The sequence below is a fragment of the Thamnophis sirtalis genome, unplaced genomic scaffold (assembly GCF_051295495.1).
Source record: "Thamnophis sirtalis isolate CommonGarterSnake01/CBP01778 unplaced genomic scaffold, rThaSir2_p1.2 scaffold_8, whole genome shotgun sequence".
NCBI lineage: Eukaryota > Metazoa > Chordata > Lepidosauria > Squamata > Natricidae > Thamnophis > Thamnophis sirtalis.
In genome coordinates this window covers 24,739,505-24,762,769 of record NW_028261388.1, presented here as the reverse complement: position 1 = coordinate 24,762,769, position 23,265 = coordinate 24,739,505, and the positions used below count along the sequence as shown (strand labels likewise).

General features: G+C 36.2%; 1 protein-coding gene across 7 annotated transcripts in view; it reads right to left on the bottom strand.

The window, feature by feature from the left end:
• The window catches only part of FRY (FRY microtubule binding protein), a 183,113-nt gene that overhangs the window by 20,923 nt on the left and 138,925 nt on the right, over window positions 1–23,265 (bottom strand). For all 7 annotated transcript variants that reach the window (XM_087721282.1, XM_087721276.1, XM_087721277.1 and 4 more), the window contains 15 exons: window positions 22,826–22,929; window positions 20,823–21,008; window positions 20,297–20,495; window positions 18,634–18,755; window positions 15,825–16,012; window positions 15,353–15,438; window positions 12,959–13,566; window positions 12,143–12,240; window positions 11,878–12,048; window positions 10,494–10,634; window positions 9,221–9,400; window positions 8,622–8,783; window positions 8,249–8,323; window positions 5,913–6,083; window positions 260–460 (listed from right to left, as the gene is read on the bottom strand). In XM_087721282.1, the coding sequence (XP_087577408.1) occupies window positions 260–460; window positions 5,913–6,083; window positions 8,249–8,323; window positions 8,622–8,783; window positions 9,221–9,400; window positions 10,494–10,634; window positions 11,878–12,048; window positions 12,143–12,240; window positions 12,959–13,566; window positions 15,353–15,438; window positions 15,825–16,012; window positions 18,634–18,755; window positions 20,297–20,495; window positions 20,823–21,008; window positions 22,826–22,929 (2,692 nt within the window). The remainder of the gene's footprint in view (window positions 1–259; window positions 461–5,912; window positions 6,084–8,248; window positions 8,324–8,621; window positions 8,784–9,220; window positions 9,401–10,493; window positions 10,635–11,877; window positions 12,049–12,142; window positions 12,241–12,958; window positions 13,567–15,352; window positions 15,439–15,824; window positions 16,013–18,633; window positions 18,756–20,296; window positions 20,496–20,822; window positions 21,009–22,825; window positions 22,930–23,265) is intronic.

Below are 23,265 nucleotides of genomic sequence, written 5' to 3'. Positions count from 1 at the left end.
TGTGAAGTTTTTTCTTTTTGTAATATTCTACTAAAAAGAGTGATTTGAGAGTATATGATACGAGAATATCTGGCAACTTTTGAAAATTGGGCATTTTTGTTTTCATATTTGTTGACTCTCAAAAGGTGAAGGAATTCAGAACATATTTACTCACTTAAAGGTTAGGGTCTCCAATTTCATTTGAAATGAATTCAAATATCAACCTTTTCTCATTTTTAAATGCAGTTTAGTTTCTAGCAGCTTAACCTTAAGTACTTACAAGTTCTGATTGTTCCAAGATTTGACTTGTTGTAAGGTCCTCCTCTTCCGATGATTCATCAGAATCTTCATGGTTGATTTTGTTTAGACTGGGGATACTTCCTGAGAGCTGGCTTTCTTCCAGAAGCTGCATATCACACTTGTCCAAACTGTCAAGAGAACGCCTACGAACTCCCCAGTTGAAATTGTCCATGCTTTCACCCTGCAATCATAGCAGTGCTTTATTTTCTCTGCTACTAGACAACAAATTCTTCCTACCTGACATTTTAAAAAACATTTATAAGTTTGTGCATTTAAAGGATATATGTATATATATCCTTTATTATATATTTTAAATCTGGAAATATAAAACCATAGCTATTTATGGAGGAAAGCTTAATAATATTATGATCATTTTCTCTAAAACTCTTCTATTTTCAAAGCTTTAATTTCTGGAATGGTTGAATGATGAAATTCTATTTATTTTCATATGTCTGACAATGAAGACTGAAAATTTAAAATTATGAGGTATCCTTAAACGTACATACTTAGTAAGTAAAGAGCAATGTCTATTATGAGGGGCTTCTACACATATAAAACTATTTGTTCATACAGTTAAAAAAAGTATTTTGAATATCAGTTTATATGTTTTTCCTTTACGATAACAGGAGCAATATAAAATCCCAAAATATTTGAGAACTTTGCTTGCTCAGTCAGTCTGTCTGTCATATCTACCTACCTACCTACCAGTGACGTGCAGTCAGGGGTGGCAGGGGAGGCAGGGTCTCACCACTGTCATCATGAAAAGAAAAAAAAGTAAAAGGAAAAAGGCTGAGCTAGTTGCTGCCAGAGTCACAGTGGATGACTCTGCTTAGTGCTTAACTGTTTAAAAAAGCCTCTAAAAAAGTGCCCTCTACAGGAGGACGTGGAAGAACCATGTGCCTCATTTAGTCTGACTTTATGATCACTCAAGCAGCGTGACCCGTCAAAAGCGCGGACGACAAAAGCGCGATCGACAAAATCGCGCCTTTGACGTCATCACAGCGCGACGAAAAAGATCGAAAAATTCAAATAAAAATTAATAAAAATTAAATTAAAGCAAGCCGATTCACATAAAGGTAAGGGTTAGGGTTAGGGTTAGGGTTAGGGTTAGGGTAAGGGTAAGGGTTAGGGTTAGCTTTAGAGCGTTAGCGTTAGGGTTAGGATAAGGGTTAGCGTTACGTTTTTCGTTACTTTAACGGTTAGGTTTAGGGTTAGGTTTAGGGTTAGGTTAAGAGTTAGGGTTAGGGTTAGGTTTAGGGTTAGGTTTGGGGGGGTTAGGGGAAGGTTTTAGCTTTATTTTTACATTTTTTCGATCTTTTTCGTCGCGCTGTGATGACGTCACAGCGCGCTTTTGTCGAGCGCGCTTTTGTCCTACGCGCTTTTGTGGTGGAACCCTCAAGCAGAGTTAAGCAAGGGTTAAAAGCCGAAAAATTCCTTATGTAGATGAGGCACGTGGTTCTCTTGCCTCCTCCTGTAGAGGGCGTTTTTTTAGAGGCTTTTTAAACAGTTAAGCAGAGTCACCCATTGGGGACTCTGGCAGCAGCTAACCCAGCCTGACCTCAGCAGTTCTTGCCTTTTTCCTTTTATAATTTTACATTTTCATAATGGCACGCAAGAGCAGAGTTGAAATCCTCTGTGATTGTGAAACAGCTGGAAAAGGTATGTGGGTCGGAGGGAGGGGGAGGAATTCAAAATTAATGTAATTTGTAAGTAATTGTAAGTAGTGTGTGTGTGTGTGTGTGTGTGTGTGTGTGTGTGTGTGTTTGTTTCTTCACTCAGAGGGAAGAGGGTAGGAGAGGCAGGGAGGGCAGCCCGTCAGCTTTCTTTCTCTGTGTTGGGGCAGTGTTTGTTTCTTCACTCAGAGGGAAGGGGGTAGGAGAGGCAGGGAGGGCAGCCCGCCAGCTTTCTTTCTTTGTGTCGGGGCAGCCCGCCAGCAGAAGCAGGTCTTTTACCCGCCTCTGCTGGTGGGCTGGCGCTTTCTTTCTTTTGCTGCAAAAGAAAAAAAGTGGCTTTTGGCCGCCCTGCCGCTATGTCCGACATAGAGGTGTCCCGCCTCTATGTCGAACATAGCAACGGGGCAGGCAAAAGCTGCTTTCTTTCTTGAAAGAAAGCGGGGACGCCTCTATGTCGGACATAGCGGCGGGGCGGGCAAAAGCCACTTTCTTTCTTTTTGCCTCACCAGCCATAAACCTCACCGCACGTCACTGCTACCTCCCTCCCTCCCTCCCTCCCTCCCTCCCTCCCTCCCTCTACAATGTTGAAGAGCAGAATTAAAATAAAATGGAATACTCAAATTAGCATTCATAATTCAAGATTCCAAAATCAAAAGAGCCTTTATTTTTAATCCTGATTTTCTAAAAATAAACCTAAAATTATTTTATGTGTAAAAAACATGAATATTTCTTATTTAACAATAGTTTAATTTTTAAAAAAATCTTCTATGTTTACATTTTAAATCTAGTTACCATTGTATAGTGCACTTACACTTGCTTCCATAGAAACAAGTATTAAAGTATTTAATTGGGCAGAACGTCTAATAGTTTTTTTTCCAGTCATTGATGTGTTGACAGGTTTGCTCACTTCTAAAAATGAATCTTTATCATTGAAAACACTGAAGATCTTTACAATTAGCTTAAAACATGAATGAATTTGATTAATAGCATGTACTCCAATTCTCCTTACACTTTTTTCCATTTGTGGCACAGTCTAATATTAACAGACTGTTCTTATTATTTGTCTGTATGTGGTCACTATGAGTCAAAAACACATAATCTCATTATTTGTGCTAGTGAATTGAAAGTTTACTTTTGGGGAGCCCCTATTAGAAAGCAACATTTTATAAGATTTTAAACTGTGCTAATCTAACTGTGTGGAATTTCTTACGGCATTTATTACAATGATAAAATAAAAATAAAAATGAAAAGGTTATACTTAGATAGCTTATTGATATAAATATTTTCCTCCCACAAATATTTCCTACGTCATCTGTCAAGAATATATATCAAAAAATATATTGCTTATTTTGCTATTCTCACAATCGCTATCACAGAATAGAATTTGACAGGATCTCCTAGGCAATTGTGCAAAACTCCCAAGGATCCCTGAAGTGCTAAGACAGCTATGGAAAATGCAAACACTACATTTCATACCATCTCTCATAATAATTATGCAAGAATTAAGCTATACATAATTTATGGTTTTACAAAAATCCTGTCATATTTAAACCACAACCAGAATGTACAAATAAGTGGGTTAAATTTGATCTTGTCAAACTCATGATTTGTAGACTTCACAATGGATGAGAATTGTGGTCTTACTGTGGGTATTATAAAAACCTTGAAACACTTGCCTTTGAATTCTAAAACATTTCTAAACCTGTGCTTAAGTATAAAACTTTCATACATGTAAACAAACATACACATACTGAAAGAGCGGCTCAGTAAATATTATAGGATACAAACAATGCATTACATTTACTAGCACATGAGTTCAAATAGCATTATCTTACCTGAAGTTCCTGAATAGCAGATATAACAAATAGGAAACAAATAAAGAAAAGCTTGTGTAAACATATTTGATTTAAATATACTTACAGTCATTACTGCAGCTGACCAATTTATTCCTGTATTTCATTTTTAAAAGCTTAAAATACTGTAACATTGGTTTGAAAAACAAATTAAAATACTAAATCACTTATCTCTTAACCCAACTAAATGATCCAACTAAATTAAATTCATATTCACACAAAAGATATGCTTAAAAAGTGGGGGGGGGGAATCCTAGAACAGGTTTAATTTGTTGACATTAATTCGTTTCTATATCTCATAAGTTCAGATCTATTAAAGCAACAGTAAGAAAATGAGCCAAATTCTACACACAAACCAGGGAGGAAGACCTAATGTACTCAGAGGGACATGAAGGGGACATGCATAGAATTTTCTTGAAAACCAAAACAGAGTTACCTTCTTCCCTGAGACAGAATCTGCTTTTTATTTTTTTATTTGTTAAGAGCAAAGAAGTTAGAGTCAATAACAGGAAACATATTACACCACCACCTAGCAACATTGCTATTGTTACTGAACATGTTTTTCCATTATACATACATTCCACTTTGTATCCTGATACCTACTGTCCCAGCTGAAGTACAGGCTCAATATTTAGAATACCTAATTATCAATATCTCACATTGATAACTGTTGGAAAGAAATGTAGAATTTCAGGAATTATTCAGCAGATTTGGCTCTGAGTTTTGCTATCAAAAGAATAAAATTTGTACCATAATTCCTGTTCTAATTCCAGATCAATTATTTAAAATTCCTTGCATCATTTTACTTACAAAACATTGTTACTACAGGAAATATATTTTCTTTAGGATGCTTTGTTAAAATATTCCAAATTTAAACATAGCACAGGGCAAAAATTGGGTTTTATTTCAATTAATTTATTTCCAGTTCAGCTCATCAAAAGTAGAATAATGGAATTCAAAATCAAACAGCTTGGTAGTGATAGATATGCTTCAGACCCTGTAAGTAGCTAATATCAGATGCTCTCTCACCCTCTCTCATCATTGACATTAGCTGAATAAGTTTCTGAACAGATCAAGACACCAAATTGTTGCTGCTACTTCTCCTGTCTCTCCCTCTTCAGGACAGCCAATATCTGACCTGTTATTTAGGGGATCTTTATCTTTAATGTGGCAAGATGATTTATTTACAGGCTTGAAGAGAGGCTCATAGGTGATATTACCTTCCCTAAATTATTTCTTATTTTATGAATCCCCTTTCTTTCCTACATTCACTTTCTGTTTTTCTTTGCAGAAGGGAATGGGCCGAGATATTGTCAGAACACTAAGCAGTGTTCTTTAGCACCAAATGCTGATCTTTTCTCTAATTAACCAGAAGCAGTTATTTCTAGAGGGAAGGGATCCATATTAGCTACAAAAATATTATTTAGAAATAAAATAAAAAACACAAACAAGACATGCAGATTAAATGCTAGTAATCTGCTAGCAGCAACTTTTCAGCAACTTCAATTAAAACAGACAAGCCTTTACCTGCTGAGACATAATTACAGGCCCTCAAGCTCCTGTTTTTCTTCTACAGACCACCAGGCTTTCTAAGTGCACTCTCTTAAGGTAGTGGAAGCATTAAAGATTTACACAGAGAAAGCTTTAGCTTTCTGGAAAGTCATTGATGTAATTGCCTGCTCTTATAATGGTTGTGCAATGGGTTTATGAGGTATGTATTCAGATCATCAATCAGCATGTCAGGCAGATGGTTAAGAATGCTTAAAGTATTGTATTTTATTTTAATGTATGGAAAACAAGATGTTTAGCTTTAATTTTAGTATTAGAGTAGTTTATTAAGCTCTAACGTTGTGCTAAGGTTTCCATGCAGAGCAGCAAAGTAACATAAACCTTAAAATATATTTGGCATGGTAACTTGCCGAGTGTTATATCCTTTTACCCCCTATTGTTAAAAACGTTCTGAAAATGTTCATGCAAAATCAAGATTATAGCTACTCAGTTATGCACTTACTAAAATATAAACAGAACACTATTACTAATTCGAAGGGCAAATATGGGGCTTAATCTATGACAAGAGTAAAGGTTTTTCAAAAAGAATGTACCGTACCTCACCATCTTCTAATTCCACATCTAGGAAATCAAAATCTCTAAAGACTCGGAACTGTTGCTCGCTGTTAGAATCATCCATATTCTCTTGTTCACGTTGTCCGTCTTCTGAAGCTACCAGACTATTTTGGTGCTCAATCAGATCCAAATCTCCACAGGAAGAAAAAATGACCTAAACATTGAAAAGGGATGACTTTCTTTTAAAAATTCTTCTATGGTTCCTTCTACTAGCCTTAAAACTAGTGGACTATTCAGAAACAGTATTTTCAGTACACACCTAATTCCTTCAGAGTATTTTTAGAAGATTCTTTTTTATTATTTATGTTGGACAAGTGCCTTCAGATTAAACTTAAACAAAGACACAACTCTGAATTGTAGAAACCCATCCAATTACATCCTAATGGCTGCAGACCAAGCATTTATAGAAACAAGATGCAACTACAAAAATAAGCATTCAAGGAGCTTCATAAAATCAGCCACTCCCCACAGTTGTTCAAGTTAAAACATGTGGATTACTTAGGAAGCATTTTTGCTGATCTAGTTTTTAAATTTAATTTTTTGCAGAAAAATGCAGAGTTGCTTCTTGATAGACTGTGATCATAAACTATAAGCAAATAAGCCAAATGAAAAAAATAGGTATGCACTATCTATTATTCTACTAAAATTTAACTAGTCTAGATGCTGATACTGGACATTCCCTACAGCAGAAATTTTGAGAGAATACAGTCCCACTACTGTAGAATTCCTGAAACAAAAAATAAATCCCAGCTCAAAAATTAGGCAATCCCAATATTTCAGATACTTTCATTGTTACTAATTCATTTACTAGAAATAATGTAGATTTGCACTTTAAAAATAAGGGGCATATAGAGTTCTCAAAGGAAGTGTCAGTATAAAATAAAAGACAAAATTCAGATAAAAATTAACACAATGTGTTTTATTAAACTGCATTATATAATGGACAAAAGAATTTGTTATCCAATTGTATGCTGGATAGAAGAGAGAGAGAGGAACAAATGGGATGACGTGAAAGACAAGGGTAATTTTGTCTTACGTGCATTTTTGGCTTAAATATGGTAGAACCTATTAATTTTTTCACAAAATAATGCCCTTCATGGAAAATAGGCGTTGGTACTTACCTGATACACTAATTCTCACGGCAGTTGGAAATGTATTTCTGTATGTATTTTATTTATTTGAGTATTAGACTGAGTGATATTTTGACTGATTGTCAAAATGCAATAAAATTATAAAGCTAAAATAATTAAACAAAACAATGCCCAATAAAACAATAATTATACTTCAGGTGCCAGCCCCAAAGTACGTAGTATACATAACTATACCTCTAAGGCCTTACAGAAAAGTTTTGATGATGGCTTTTTGGAATGATATCCATGTGGGTAACAAAATCCAGAAGATGGCATGGCAATCCAGAAAAGCATTATTGCTGACCACCACCACTTTGGCACTTCCCATACACACAGAACACTTAACACCTATACTTTTGTTAAACCTAAAGGACAGACTGTTGCACATGGAGGAGATAGTCCTGATTATACTCAGAGCCAAACCTATGTTGGGCTTCGTATGTTTAAGTCAATAATTTGAATTGCATTCATGTCCTACTGGAAGTTAATGCTGTTACATGGCTAGAGCAGTTCTTGTCGGTTGCAGGAACTGGATATGTCTAGTTTAATGAAAAGAAGGACTAGGGGAGACATGATAGCAGTGTTCCAATATCTCAGGGGTTGCCACAAAGAAGAGAGTGTCAAACTATTCTCCAAGGCACCTGAGGGTAGAACAAGAAGCAATGGGTGGAAACTAATCAAGGAGAGAAGCAACCTGGAGCTGAGGAGAAATTTCCTGACAGTGAGAACAATTAATCAGTGGAACAGCTTGCCTCCAGAAGTTGTGAATGCCCCAACACTGGAAGTCTTTAAGAAGATGTTGAATAACCATTTGTCTGAAATGGTATAGGGTTTCCTGCCTAGGCAGGGGGTTGGACTAAAAGACCTCCAAGGTCCCTTCCAATTCTGCTATTGTATTGCATTGTATTGTCTGCTGGCATGTAAGATATGCTACATTCCATGTAAAGTGCATTATTATTCCAGTGGTGACGAGGGCATAAGTCCCCAGTATCAGAGCCTTCCACTCTTGATAGGCTCACAACTGGCACCTCAGCCAAAGATTGTCAAAAGCCAAAATGCCCTCCACTTGCAAATCCAGCAGAAGCAGTAAGTTCAGGAGAAGTATGTCAGGCAAGTGAAAGATAGTATCTTAAACTGAAGATATAAATTAATTGTACACAAATGGTGTAAGAAAAAATATGACACTTACCGAGGGATTTTTGCTCAGACCAACCTCTTGACCACAAAGACTAAGAACATGCACCAACTTTTCTTTTGTTTTTTTCTTTAAAGAAATAAAGGTGAAAGAACAGATTTTAAAAATAATAATGTTACACATATGATTTTTTTTAATAATGAGAAAAATTAGGAATGCTTGTAAAGAAAACCATAACTCTGGCTCTAATTCTTCATAATTTTAATTAATTAATTATAATTTAATCTGACAAAATATTACTTTGGTGCAGTTTGGATCCTCAATATTTCAGTACTTGTTAAACAATATTTCTATATTTCTGAACAATAATTAAAACTAAAGCGAATGAAACAAACCACTGATTAGAGAAAATCAGTAAGAAATTTACCTGGGAATACTGAGGTCTTTTCCAACTAACAGGCACAAGGACATTGGAATTAGACCCAGAAGATGTTGAAGATGTGCTTCTTGTGACAGGCATTATTCTATGTTTTCCATCACGACCCGAAGAAGTCTGCAGCTCATCATACCGCTTGCCAATAATTGGTGTCTTAAAGTAAAACATCAATAAAAATTTAAAATTGACATATGTCATTCTCACAGTGCATATAGCAACTCTTAGCATGTGGTTTAACTCTGAACTGTACATGATCTTATTAATTAATAATGGCTAAATTGCCTATTTTGCTTAAATCATTAGTTTGTAATATTAGTTTATAATATGTATACTAGTGGTGCAGTGGTTAAAGTGCAACATTGCAGGCAAATTCAGCTCACAGCCCTCAGTGTGGAGTTCGATCCTGACAGGGCTCAAGGTTAACTCAGCTTCCCATCCTTCCAAGGTTGATAAAATGAGGAAACAGATTGTTGGGGGCAATGTGCAAATAATGCTTACATTGTAAACCTCCCAGAGAAAGCTATAAAGTGTTGTGGATCAGTATATAAGCCCAAATGCTATTGTTATCTTAATTATGGTAAATACAGTACCTCAGAAATATCAAACTGAAACTCTAAAGTTTTTCCAGGCAGTTCCTTGGATGCATTATTCCAGATGCAATGTATTTCCATTTTTGAAATATCACTATGCTGATAAGAGGGTAGAACAAGACTTGCTGAGCGTGCAACCACCAATTTAAGTATATTCAGGGCTTCTCGCCAGTGAATGCTCTGTAAATAAATATTTGCACAAATATTCACATACAATCACATACATTGAACAAAAATATATTTGTAACATTAAATACATCAGAGACTGATTGTATTGAATACAGAAAATCTGACTATTCTGTAATAATAATAATAATTTGAAATATTCCATGTTAAAAAAAACCCCATATACTAAATACAAAAAGAAGGAAATGTTACTGTAGTAATATTACAAAATATTATCATGGCTTCTTGTTAGGCTTCTATTTGGCACAGAATCAGATAGCTTGGCATTTTTTATGTTTTCTAAACATTAGTTTAAAAGAAAGCAAGACAATATTGAATATTTTGAGAAGATTCCCAGATTTATTTTATTTTCTAAAACAATAAAAATAGTAAAAGTTATATCTAATGATTAAAGTGTATTATTTTTGTACAATAACAAATTTAAAATAGCAGGCTGAGGAGTATAGTGATGTTTTTGCTCATTGGTTCTATTTTCTGTCTGTCTTTATTTTATTATTATTTAACAATGTCAGACACATTTACCATGCCAATTTAACATACAAGTATTTACTGGAAACTTTGGTTTTAACAATTCCTGAATAAAGTAACTATAATAAAAACAACAACATACAAAGGATCATTTCATAATGTATAGTTACAGTATTTTACTAAATACCAGGCAGACATTAACATCATATTTGCCCATAATTAATATCTGTTATCTACTGTACAATTTATTGCCAAAGTTGCCCATTATTTTGTTCTTAACCTCCACATTTGCTACATTGCAAAGTTATCAGAATCTGCTAGCAGAAAACACATTTTGCTTGGTGAAGTTCAATTATCCTTCAGTAGAAGAGGAATTTAATTGGTGCAGAATTTTATACTGAGTCCCACAATGTACCTGCAGATTTAATTACACTGTGATTACTTCTGACATACATTGCAATACCAAGAAAGACGTTAGGCAAAGTGCTAATCCCCCAATTATTTAACAATGTTAAATGAAGGAAGAAGAGTGCTAGGTCTTTGAGACTGAGAGACATGGGAAGAAATGAGTGAATTAATACTGATTTCTACACAAGTACTATGAGCAAAATATACTTACTTGTACGTATTTTTCTATGGTCTTTAGTACTTCCATGTTAAACTGTTTAACAGGTAAGTTTGATAAGTCCATATAACTAAGAAGACTATAGATTATTTGTAAAAGTGATTGCTGCATGTTAGGAAGCCCCTTTTCCAGTAGCTGTGAACAAAATTAGACAAACTCATAATCCTTAAATAAACCATAATAATAATTACTGTAGACAGCTAAAGATTAGAATTTTATATTGTAACAGAAAATAGATTAGTGTAGAAAAAATATGTGAACATCTGATATATTGAATTAGGAAACATAAATGTTAGCACTGCACATTTTTTCCAATTAATTTCAAAAGGTTGTTCAGAGCACATATAAATGAATGCAGCATCTGCCTATAAGTCTTTAAAGGAACTCTGTCTTTTCCCTTTAAATGAGCTGTCTTTTCCCACTCCCACATAGTGCAGTGGTGTCAAACCTGCAGTGTCACATTGTCATCGCGTGATGTATCACACCTTTCCCCCCCTCGCTAAACCAGGGGTAGCCGTGGCTAGTGGGAGTGAACCCATCAAGTGGCTTGCTTGATTGAGGGGGGCTGTATTGTTTTTTTATTGTTTGTATATTGGATTTTTATTTTTGTAAGCCGCCCAACATCACAGAGTGAATGGGCAGCCATACAAATTTTCTTAAATAAATAAATTTAAAACTGCTCCTCTCCAAGGAAACTGGAGCACTGCACAGCCTTATTGCAGGGGTGGGTTCCTACCAATTTGGACCAGTTTGGCCAAATAAGTTGGACATGTGACCATACGGCTCATTTTTGCCCATTTTTTGCAAAAATTGGGGTGTTTTTACCTCCTCCCCCAGCCCTGCTGAACCCTGCAGAGTGTCCTGGAGGTAGGGGAGGACAAAAACTTTGTTTTCTTACTGGGCAGTTTGCAGGCATTCCCTTAGCTCTGGTGAGGCTGGAAACCTCCCCTCCCCCGTAAAAACTTTTCGCCACCATTTCGGTGGGCATGACTTGGTGAGGGGGTCACATTCTCCCCCATCTAGCCATGCCCACTGAACTGGTAGTAAAAAATTTTGAAACCCACCCCTGCGTTATTGGCTATAATCGTCACCAACTTGATTGCTGAACGAAAGTTGTGTTTTTACTATTTTTCTTTGTTCACATTTTGTTTTGTTTTTTTGACACTGCACCCCCCCTCCCTTGTGGTTGTAAGCCGCCCTGAGTCCCCTCAGGGAAAAGGGCGGCCTATAAATCCCAATAAACTCTACAAACTCTACAAACTTTTTTACATCACAAATAATTTCTGTAATCTGTATTTAGACTCAGTGTTGTTCTAAATCTTTCAGGAAATCTATTATTAGAAGTATGAGAAGGAGGGATGAACTAATTAAAACATACCTCAGCAAGATAAGTAATCATATTCAGAGTAATGTCAGCAAATGCTTCATGAAGGTAACGGCAAACAACATTCACCCAAGTTGCACAATCTCTTGTATAGCTGTGTGTTTTATAGAGAGTCATGACATGTGCAAGATTTGACAACTTTGGGTTCTTTTCTTCTAGACAGACCTAACAAGTGAATGACAACATACATTAAAAAGAAAATGAAAAAAAATACAGCCCTGGATTTAAGAATATCCACATAATATTAAGCATAGAGTACCTGAGCAATCCTCTCTGCTATATCCTTGCAGAGCTGATTTGGGCCATCAAAGTGCTGAATTAAATGAGGCAGAAGGCATAAAACATTCAATGGAAATCCTGGCATTAAAAAATAGAAATAAACATAAATGTGACACTGTAATGTATTAGATGATAATAAATGAAACTGACTGAAAACATACATTATATACCAAAAATACAATCCATGTCTCTTTTCTTAATTCCAATTATGTGAAAATAATAATTGGGTACTTTGAGTCATTTATCATTTCATTAATTTGCAAAATGTATTGCTATTAATTATTGCATATAATAATATAAATGTATACTAATTATACACATAACATTTCATATCAGGTGTTGTTTGTAGATTTTTATGCTTGGGGATAACAATGATAAAATAATAGATTATACTTTCTTCTCGAGTAAAGGGTTAACTGGGCATCTTCTTACATAGAGGTAAGGAGGAATGTCACAATAACTTGGACAGAAAGCTAAAGGTAAGAAAAGAAAGGTGGCTTTCCAATTCCTCTTTAAATTTTAAATTAGTACTCAGTTCAGTAATAGAAAGGAGGGCGAGCTAAAGGAAGAATGGGGAAACTTGGAATATGACACAATATTATTTTTTCATTTTAATTTACCAGGAAGCACAGACAGTAACCTTATGACCTATGTAATTGCTTAGCCTGTTTCCAAGGTTTTGTAATTAGCTATTTATATAAAAACGTATTACCAAATCCAAGTTTAGCTTTCAGGATTTTATGCTCATTTTATTTTTGATATAAAAATAAATAAATGAAACATGTATTAGATGTACCTATAGCCTGAGAGGAATCAACCATGGATACACGTGACACTGGAGTCAGCAAACTGAAGAGCTGAAGTGTGAGATCAGTAGTTGTTAGAGAAGTAAAACCTTTAAGCAGAAGTTGCTGGAGCCCTGAGAAATCTGTCCATTTTAGTTGTCCTTGTAGCTTTTCTAATTTTTCCCTGTTTTCTACTTTATCCAGTGGCAGATGAACGAGTAGCTTACTGAGCAATCTTAGTGCCATTAGGTATTCAAATTCAAAATCAGATTCCATCAAAGCCACTGCTCCCCAGAAAATGGTGGCCAGCAGGTTAGTTGGATTGTTAATATTGGTAGGGTCTGAAAGACTGTCCTTCAAAGAAGAGGAGCTCCTAGTTTTGGAGGAAAGGCCTTGCTGTGTGCAAGCCTGAATCCTATCCAGAGTGGCACTGCGAGGGGGATCAGAAGTTCTGTCCACAACCCCAAACTTTTTAGGCACTGAAAAACTCCTCTGATGTCTGCTACGCTCAGCAGTGCCTGTACTGCCACTGGCAGCTCCTGAATTCACATTAAGTTGTCCTGTGCTCTTCCGATTGGCTGTCAGTTTTGCACTTGATGTCAAGTCTGGTGAGGATGAACTAAGAGAAAACAATCATACGAATAAATTATCAATTTAATTGCAGCTGTAATACTAAGCAGAAATATCTTCAATGAGAGGTTAAAAAAACAAAGCTATTCCTTCCATAGATTTTCTGCTCATTGAACTCAAGAGATCATATCATGAAGGGACAAAAACAAAAAGTGCACTATGCAAGCCATCTTCCTTCTCCTATGTTTTAAGAACACTTTTTTTAGAAAGCAGAGAGTAAAATTATAATGGAACTATTGTATGAAAGTTTGAAATGCATACAATACAGTACTGAGTCAAAGAAAAGAAAGGAAAGGAATTCCTGTGGACTTTACTCTGCTAGTTACTGCTGATTATAGGTGGCGCCCGTCCCTGTTTCAAGGTTGAGCCAGCACTGTTTAAAGACATTTCTGTGGTCATGTAGCCAGCATGATGTCATGGAGCACTGTTTCCTCCCCACTGAAGTGGTACCTATTTATCTACTCGCATTTGCATGTTTTCGAATTGCTAGATAAGCAGTAGCTAGGCGAAAACAGATGCTCATCCTTGTTGCGAGACATTTTATTTTTCATGCCGCATTCAGAAGAGTATTTTCTTTTCTGTTTCTCTTTTTTGCTGTTTATTCATGCAGCATTCTACTCTACCAACAAACTAGTAACTTGACATGACAGGGGACTACATTAAGGTGAAGGTTAAACGTGTTCATCTTTAAAAGGGTTCATATTTTATTGTGCTTCACTGCTGGGAAGCAAGGAAACTACTAGTATTCCAATATCAAATGTTTCGTAATCACTCACAAATGTTAATATATTCACATCATTGCAAAATGTAACATAACCGAGGTGGGAAGGCTTTTGACATAAGAGGCGATTTTGCCTCAAGCTATACCAGTTTTAGTAGATGTTTTATTTCAGTTCTTTAAATCTAATAACTTCTTTGACAGGATAAGTAAATGACACACTTGCAGCTGTTATCACAGCTGAAATCTGGATGAAAGACTTCCATGTGGACAGATAGAAAGCTAAATATTGTAAGCTTATCTAATGAAACAGGAATATATGAGTCTTCATAAATTATGGCACTGTTAATATTTCACAAAAAAAGAACAAACAATATCCCAAATTGATTTACTAACGCCTACTCTTTTACAAGATCCATTTCTTTGAAATGCCAAGTGGGCTCAGATGTTGAGCCGACATAACATAAACTTCTATCAATATTGCAGAATCTCTACACTGTAACTGTCTATTTTGCACTTGAATTACATCCTCATTTCTGTGTATACATGTGTAGTCCCGAATTTCTGGAAGTGAGGGAAGCCGAAGGTCAACTCATGAAGCTTTCTTGACCTGCTCCTGAGTTGCCATAGGCAGGGGTTGGGAAATCGCACCTTGCAGCTGCCCCAAAGAATTCATGCCTCTGTCAAAACAAAACACATCCTAGCCGCACGAAGGTCAAGGCCATCTCCATGGAGTCCCACAACGGCCAGAGGGAGTGACTTCTACGACCTGCGCGATTGCTTCGTTGGGAAATGTAGCTGGTGACACACCTTGGGGTAGGGGGCAACAGGGTCAAAGGCAAGATGCGAACTGGGTGAAGTCACAATTGCCTTCACTTAGTTCGTGCCAACATGGTGCTCTTAATAAACAACTGGATGTTTCTTGCTAAATGGCTTGGGGCTCTTGCTTTTATTAGGGCATCGGTCAGAACCCTGACAGCAGGCAGTTGCATTCTGAATTCCATAGCCAAATCTTTATAGAAAATGCTATATTTAATTGAATAGAAAAACTCATTACCATGATAAAAGATCACTGTTTTTCAGACAATCATACAGAGTATCCACAGTGGCTTCTAATGTAAGAAGGGCTTCCATAACGTAACCCTGCCAAAAATACAGAAATATGATCATTTCAGTATATATATATTTCACTTATTTAAAAGATTTCTATGGTGACCCCTCTTAAGCTCCCAACAATAATATAATCATTCCATTACTACCAGTAATGTGAATTATTAAACGTCTACTGCCTAATCTTAGTTTTCATTAAATATTCAAACAAACTCTAGCATGACTGCTGGAATTAACTGTGAAAGAGATACTGTTTATGATATGTGGTGCGTACATTTGATATTTGCTAAACTAAAATTAAGAAAAAAAAACTAGAAAAGAAACTGCTAGTCCTTATGAAAAGGGCTGAGTTAGATCGTCCAACAATGAAAGGCAACTTCTTATGTTTCTACAAAGATGAGTTAGGATAGTATTTATACCTGAATTTCTTCTCCATGTTCTCCTATAACTTCCACTAATCTTGACAGCAGATCGGACAATGCATGTGCTGAAAGTGGCTGTTTTAGAGCCCGAAATATCTGAAAAGATCGGCCAGCATAATGTCTCGAGGAACTAGAAAGAGCTGTTTGCAATGCAATTTCACTAAGCTGCTGCTCCAAATGAAAGCCTGATGAGAAAACCAAACCAAACCAGGATCAGTGTCATATTATCTCATAGATAATTCATGAATTTGAAATATATATTGCAAATTTTCATTTTTGAGGCAACAAAAATATAAAGGAAGACATTGTCAGGAACTTTTACATTTTTAATCATAGGGAGGAAGCAAAGGCAAGTTAATGTGAAAATGATTATCTGAAGCATTTTTTATTTATCTATCAAATTTCTACACCAGCCATCTCATTTAGGTAATTCTGGGCAATTTACCATAAAAACATAAAAAGTGGCATAAAACCATAAATACAACAATGTTAACAGACTTAAGTACAAACTTGAAATTATTACATATTAAAAAAAAAAAAGATGGAGGGAGCACTCTCATGCCTGAGGTCCATACCACTCATCAACTGCCAATTGGTAGAGCCAGGTCTTACCAGAAGTGATATTCAATCTGTTCTCTCCAGTTCAAGTGAACTGGTAGCGGCAGCTGCAGGAGGTTCCACCCACCCTTTCCTGATGTAATGTGCAACCTTCTGCGCATGCACAGAAGGCAGTGCACATGCGCAGTTGCAGCACATGCACTCACATTTGTGAACTGGTAGGGAAGGTAAGTGAATACCACCGCTGGTCTTAATATTCTTTTGCAAAGACGAAAGAATGGGGTCTCATCTCACTTCTGGGAGTAAGATGTTCCAAACATGATCCACTGGTCAAAATTATTTAACCAATGGGATCTACAATATACTCCCCACCCACGTCTGATCTGGTGGGATCGGACAATGTAATTGGGATGAGACAGTTCCTTAGGAAGGCTGGTCCCATGCCTCAAAGGGCTTTACATTTGATAACTTTAAATTGGACCCAGAAGCAAACTGGTATCCAATGCAGCTTGTATAGCAGAGATGTTACATGTTTGAGAGTCTCTCAAAACTATTCATGCCACTGCATTCTGCACCAGTTGCAACTTCTGGATATTCTTCAAGAGTAGTCCCATGTAAAATGCATTGCAATTCTCCATATAGGAGATAATTAGGGCATGAGTGACTAAAAGAAAGGCTTCTTGATTCAGGAAAGGGCATAACTGGTGTGCAACATGAAGCTGAGCAAAGGCCCTCCTAGCCATAACTACCACTTGGTTCTCGAGCAGGAATTGTGAGTCCAAAAGGAACCTGAAATTATACAGTAGGTCCATCTGGGACAGTGCAACCCCATCCAAGACCAATGATGTTAGCTCCCAGATGCAAAGTAACCTACACACAGCCACTCCATTCTACCAGGGTTCAGTTGCAGCCTGTTTGTACCCCATCCAGTTCTCCACAGCCTCTAGGCACCATGAAAGAAGGTTTACAACATCATTTAATTCACCTGGGATGGAGGTATATACCTGCAATATACCCTCCCTGTCTGATTAGGTGGGATGGGACCTCAGTATACTGGGTAACATCAGCATACTGATGGTACCTCCTCTTATGGTGACATATGATCTCACTTAGCAATTTCATGTAGATGTTAAAAAGGAGATGAGACAGCAATGAACCCTGCAGTACCCCACAAATCAAGGACTGCAGTTGCACATCTCTTTCCTTATCAACAATGATTAGGACCAGTCCCATAGGAAAGAGATGAACCAGCATAAGTGTGCCCTGAATCCCAATTCCTAAAGATCAAAAGAATACCATGGTTGACAAAATCTACCAAGAGGTCAAGAAGAGCCAGGATGGATGTACTAGCTCTATTCCACTCCTGCCAGAGGTCATCCAAAAGTGTGACCAATGCTGTTTCATTCCATATCCGGACCTGAAACTTGATTGGAAGGGCCTAAATAATCCTTTAGAGCTGCAGCACAATCACTACTCAACATCTTCCCTAGAAAGGAGAGATTGGAGACTGAATGAAAATTATCAAGAGTGATAAAGTCCAGTGATGGCTTCTTATAAAGAGGATGTATAAACATCTCTTTAAATGGTGCCAAGAATAGCATTCTCTGTCAAGAATGAATAGTTCCTCTCTAGGATCCACCCACATGTCACCTCCTAGGTGCCTCAATCAAGCAGATGGGGCATAGATATGAACCACAGGTGGCCATACAGATTGAAGACTGTCCATTTTCTCAGCACCAACAGAATCAAACAGATGCCAGATAAGATGCCCCAGGCATCTCCAATGTACCATGCTTGTCTCCAATTGAAGAAATGTCTTTAAAACTCTTTAGAGCTTTATGTCCTTTTTAGTGAAGAATTCAATGGATTTATTTAACAAGATATTAAAGGGTTTTGCAAATTTTGTCTCTGAATCCCTAAGGAATGCTGGAAAAATCCCTCACCTGAATCCTGAGAAAATCAGATTCTCTTCAATTTGATCAGCCTCTGTTATAAACCATAGCCAAATAGGAAATCAATAAAGCAATACAACTAAAATCAATTTCTTGTGCTCCTAATTTGTGGCAATACTCAAATCATAAAAACAAATCTATGTGCCATGATTTATTTTATTTTTACTAGTGATCATGAGCAACAATTATTGTGAAAATTGGGATTTTGTCCAGCGAAATAAAATGAGAGAAAGCTGCTTATTAAGTAAAGGTGTTATACAATTTTAATTAAGGTGTTAACAACAATTAATCAGTACCTGATTTAGATTCTTTAAAGACAGACACAACATGACGCAAGAAATTGGTAAGCTGCTCTGCACTTTTTGTATTCTGGTTTTTGGGTGTGATATCTTCATGGCACCAGAGCGGACCAAATGCCCTTAAAAATCAGAAATTTGATATATTTATTTTGAGATTTTAAAAAAGTATTTTAAATAGCATAACACGATAGCACAGTTCCCATACATCCTCCTTCAGATTATAGGCAAATGGTTTACAGTAATTTTGTGTAAAGTCTTAGTAAATAAATAATGATTCAATCCTATTAATTCTATTAAAACTTGGAGAGGGCATACCTTTGATTCAATCTTGACTCCTGTCAAACACTTTTCTTGGCTACATTTTTGTAGTGATTTACCCTTGCCTTCTCCTTTCTGGGACTGAGAAAAATTACCAGTCCACAATCATCTAGCTGATTTTGTGCCTAAGACAAAAGTATGTAGAACTCACAGTTTCCCAGGGTCTAAGAGCCTAGTGCTTTAAACCACTGCACCAAACTAGGCCTCATTTATCCAAACACATCACAATTTTTTTCATTCTTACAATAAAGAGGTCAATTTGTCACAGAAATATACCACTCTAATTAGGAAATCAATCAAACTTGTCTATAGCAACCTTTCCCATCCAGGTGCCTTTCAGTCAACCCAGGAATTCAGGTTCCAATAGTTTATAGACACAATTTGGGGAAAGGAAGACACCATTTTGATACTCTTATTAAGAGCAAATGATCATATGAAAAGTTCTGAATTATGCTACCCTCATGTTAAATGGCTAAGAAGGAAGAGCTTCGTAGTCACTATATGGTCACAATAGAAAGCAAAATAATGCCCTCTTGATGTGATGCTCTTTCATTGAATTATGGCTCTTTCCTTGCTCATTCTCACTAAAACTTGTTGTATTGTCAGGAAATTTAGGTAAGCCTTTTAACTGTTCTAAGAGACTACTGATGTGCACAATGTATAAATATGTTTATCAATTTTTAATAAGTCTAAGAAAAGATGAAAAACACAGTTTTAGTCTCTGATGCAGAAAGTATATCTCATTTCAGCTAACTATGAAAAATATCAACAAATATTAATTTAAGAGTCTGCTCTGAATTTTAATGGGGAATGAAGTATTTGAGTGACAGTGCCAATTTTTATTTCATAGAGTGATGCTATATCTTTTAAGAAGCAATCTGCCAGCTGAAAAAGAATTAATGTATTATACTCTTCTTGAAATAAACTGCTCCAAGCAAGTCAAATGCCTTTCTACATCTGTTTCCTATACCTCAGGGGTGTCAAACCTGATCACATCGCGGGCCATATTGTGATGTATTGTGATGTTTTGTGCCTTTGTGGAGCCGGGGTAGGCATGGCCTGCATGGGCTGTATCTGGCCCGCGGGCCCACAGTTTGACAGGCCTGCTGCTATACCTGTTTAATAGTTCACTTCTGGCTAAGATTAGAAAGAGGGAGCCTCAAACCTGCCTGTTACTTTACTGTAAAGCAGAAAATGAGACATCGTGCCCATGCTGTTATACTCAAGAAACCTATTAGTGAAAGATACTTTTTTTCATGAATTATGAATTACACAAATTCTTTTAAAGCACACAATACTGCTTTTAAGAATTAAAATGGGATATTTATTCTGCCTTAGTTACCTGGTAGTTAAAAACTCTATTAGTTTGTTTGCTTTTTCATTTGTCTCCACAGTTGGGTCAATGTCTTCTATCTCCTGGGTGATTTGTGGGAGATTTCCACTGCTTCCTCCAAGGCTGATGCTGGAAGAAGTGGAGCTGGAGCTGAGCCCAGAGTCTGGCACAGGGGAAGACTGATACTCCCTCAGAAAGTCAAAACCACCTAGCAAAAACATGGGGGAAAATCTATTTTAACATAGAAGTCATAATTTTGCTACATTACAGTCACTGTGAGATAGGTTACATGCATATACACACATATATTTTATTAAGAAATATGAAAATATGCCTTTGAAGAAAAATCTGAAATAGATAGATCCAGTTAGAACATAGTACTAAAACAATATATGTGTCTAAAATGTGCTTCTGCAGAAAAGGAATCTTTGTTATAATCATTCTTTTCTACGTTGAGCACCACAGAATTATGAAAGTGATGACACCCAAATTCAAACAAAATTGAAATAAAGCAGAACAATTGGTTTTTCATTACCTGTATAGAAGAATTCAGGCAAATGCACAGGCTGAACTGTAAGCGTCTTGGTTTCATTCATCTCTCTAGTCTGAAGAAGCATTGAGGCTATGGCTTGAAAATTGCTATTGCATGACAACACAATCAGCAGATGTAGCAACAGCTTCCTGCTATGTTCAAAGACTTCTGGACGATAATGATCAAGGCCTAAAGAAAACAATCAGGAAGTTTAATTAATTAAGAAGCACAAAAAGTTCATATGTTAGAAAAAGGTAAATGTTTGGAGGGCCTTTTATTTGGGAAAACCAAAAATATAATTTTATTCTTGTTTATTCAGCTTACATGATTTTTATATGTTCTAAAAATAATAGTTGTAATATTTAATTGGATTAATTTATTGATTTATTGATGACCGGATGCATTATTGGGAGACCTGATTGGTTGGGTTGAGAAAGATCACTCTGAAAGTTTTATTTGACTGATTGCTAAGAACTGATTCGGCACATAATTTAAAAGTTAATTAGCAATCGAGATGCAACATTTAATTGTATTAATTTATTTTAATAATTGTTTGTAATAAAGTATTAACACGCTTGAATAAATCTTGACTCCTGTTGATATATGTATATGGACAGTCATAACTAAATTCTATAGTAGTAGTTTGTCACTTCATTTTCTGGGATTTTTTTAAGCTCTAGTTTACAGCCCAGAAATTCCATAGACATCTCCCATAAATTATTACAGCATGAATTAGAGGAATTCTACCTCTAATACTCATGTCTTTGAAGACAGACCCATCATCCTAGCAACAACCAAAAATTTAACTAAAACAATAAACATCATACTATCTATGACTACAATCCCAAACATTAGAGAGAGAGAGAAAATAATTGAATCCAGTGGTAGGTAAACATAAAAAAATCTCATAGGACAATTGGTTAATCTAGAGTTTATTAAACTGTGGACTACAACAACAGCGGGGTTGTGACCAATTTTGAGAGGTTTACACTTATTCTGCTCTGCCTGGATATAGATGACCTTTGCTAAGCTGCTGGCCCTAAGCTTTCTAAGTTTTCTTTAATAATCTTTGCACTTGCAGCAACAGTTCCTTTCATATCTCCAACCTGTTCGGTGGGGTCATTCCAGGCGGGGATTGAGGTGTTCTTGCCTAATCTCATTGTTCTTCTCTTCCAAGGATCACTGTTTGGGATTTCTTCCTGGAAGGCATCATGCTAAGTCTTTGTACTGAACCTGGATATGTCTTCCAGGCAGTCTGAGTGCTTTGTCTTCTCAATTTTTGCTGAAACATGAGGCCTCATGACAGGAAGTTTACAGTACTATCAAAATATAGTCTGCCAATTTTATTCTTGGAGAAATGTCATTCAAATTCATGTATTATTTTAGTGATTCATCTCACTTTCAAAGTTTGAAAATCCCAAGGACCAGTTAATAGTCTTAATAGTATTTCAGGTTCTAAATGGCCACGATTTAATAATTTCCCACCAATAGTATAATGCAGGGGTATCCAAACTTGGGAACTTTAAGACTTGTGCACTTCAACTCTCAGAATTCCCCAGCCAGCATGCTGGCTGGTCCACAAATCTTAAAGTTCCCAAGTTTGGACACCCCTGGTATAATGTGACTGATGCCATTTTAGAATTAAAGTATAAAATAAAATTAAGTACCATAATAAAAAGTTAGAAAAACTTCAACCTTGTTCATTTTTTCCCCATACAGAATATATGGTTTCTGATTCTATAAGATGTTATTGTGGGAATTTCTGTCCAACATTCTCTCATATAATTTATTGCCATTTTTTTCATAAATGTAATACTTTTATTTGAGGGAAAAGATACTCTATTAGAAGATATGAGGGAGTTGGTAGGAATAACACAAAGGAGTACAAAAAATTATAATTGGGCCAAAAATGAATGAGAATAATTGTTTAATGAGGAGATGCATAGAAAAGCTTTGTTAACATACTCAATTTCCACTTAAATTTTTGTTTAGTCTTTATTTCTTACCTAAAAACAGAGCATGCAACAGCAATGGAAGATGAAGAGCCCAGTCTTCTCTTACACTATGATCTACTACCATTTCAGTCATGAAGATAACAGCAATATTGCATCTAACAAGAAAAATAAAATTAATCAATTCAAAAACTGCAACAAGAAATACGAAAAAAGCAGAAAACATGAAGAAGCAGTTCAAAAAATACCAAGAATAGTACAGGTATGTGACAATTTCTAAGCTATAGTAAAAGTGAAAGAAATAGAAGGGTGTAGCCTCCCGCCCCCGCCCCTACTGGTTCGGCCGATCTGGGCTGAACCGGGAGCAACCCACCACTGATCCTATCTGATGCTGGTATTTCTTTATGTTTAGAATATAATTGATCAAACCATTTTCATGTGGCAAAATGGATTTATAATTGGAACAGATTCATGAAAATACTGTCTCATAAGCT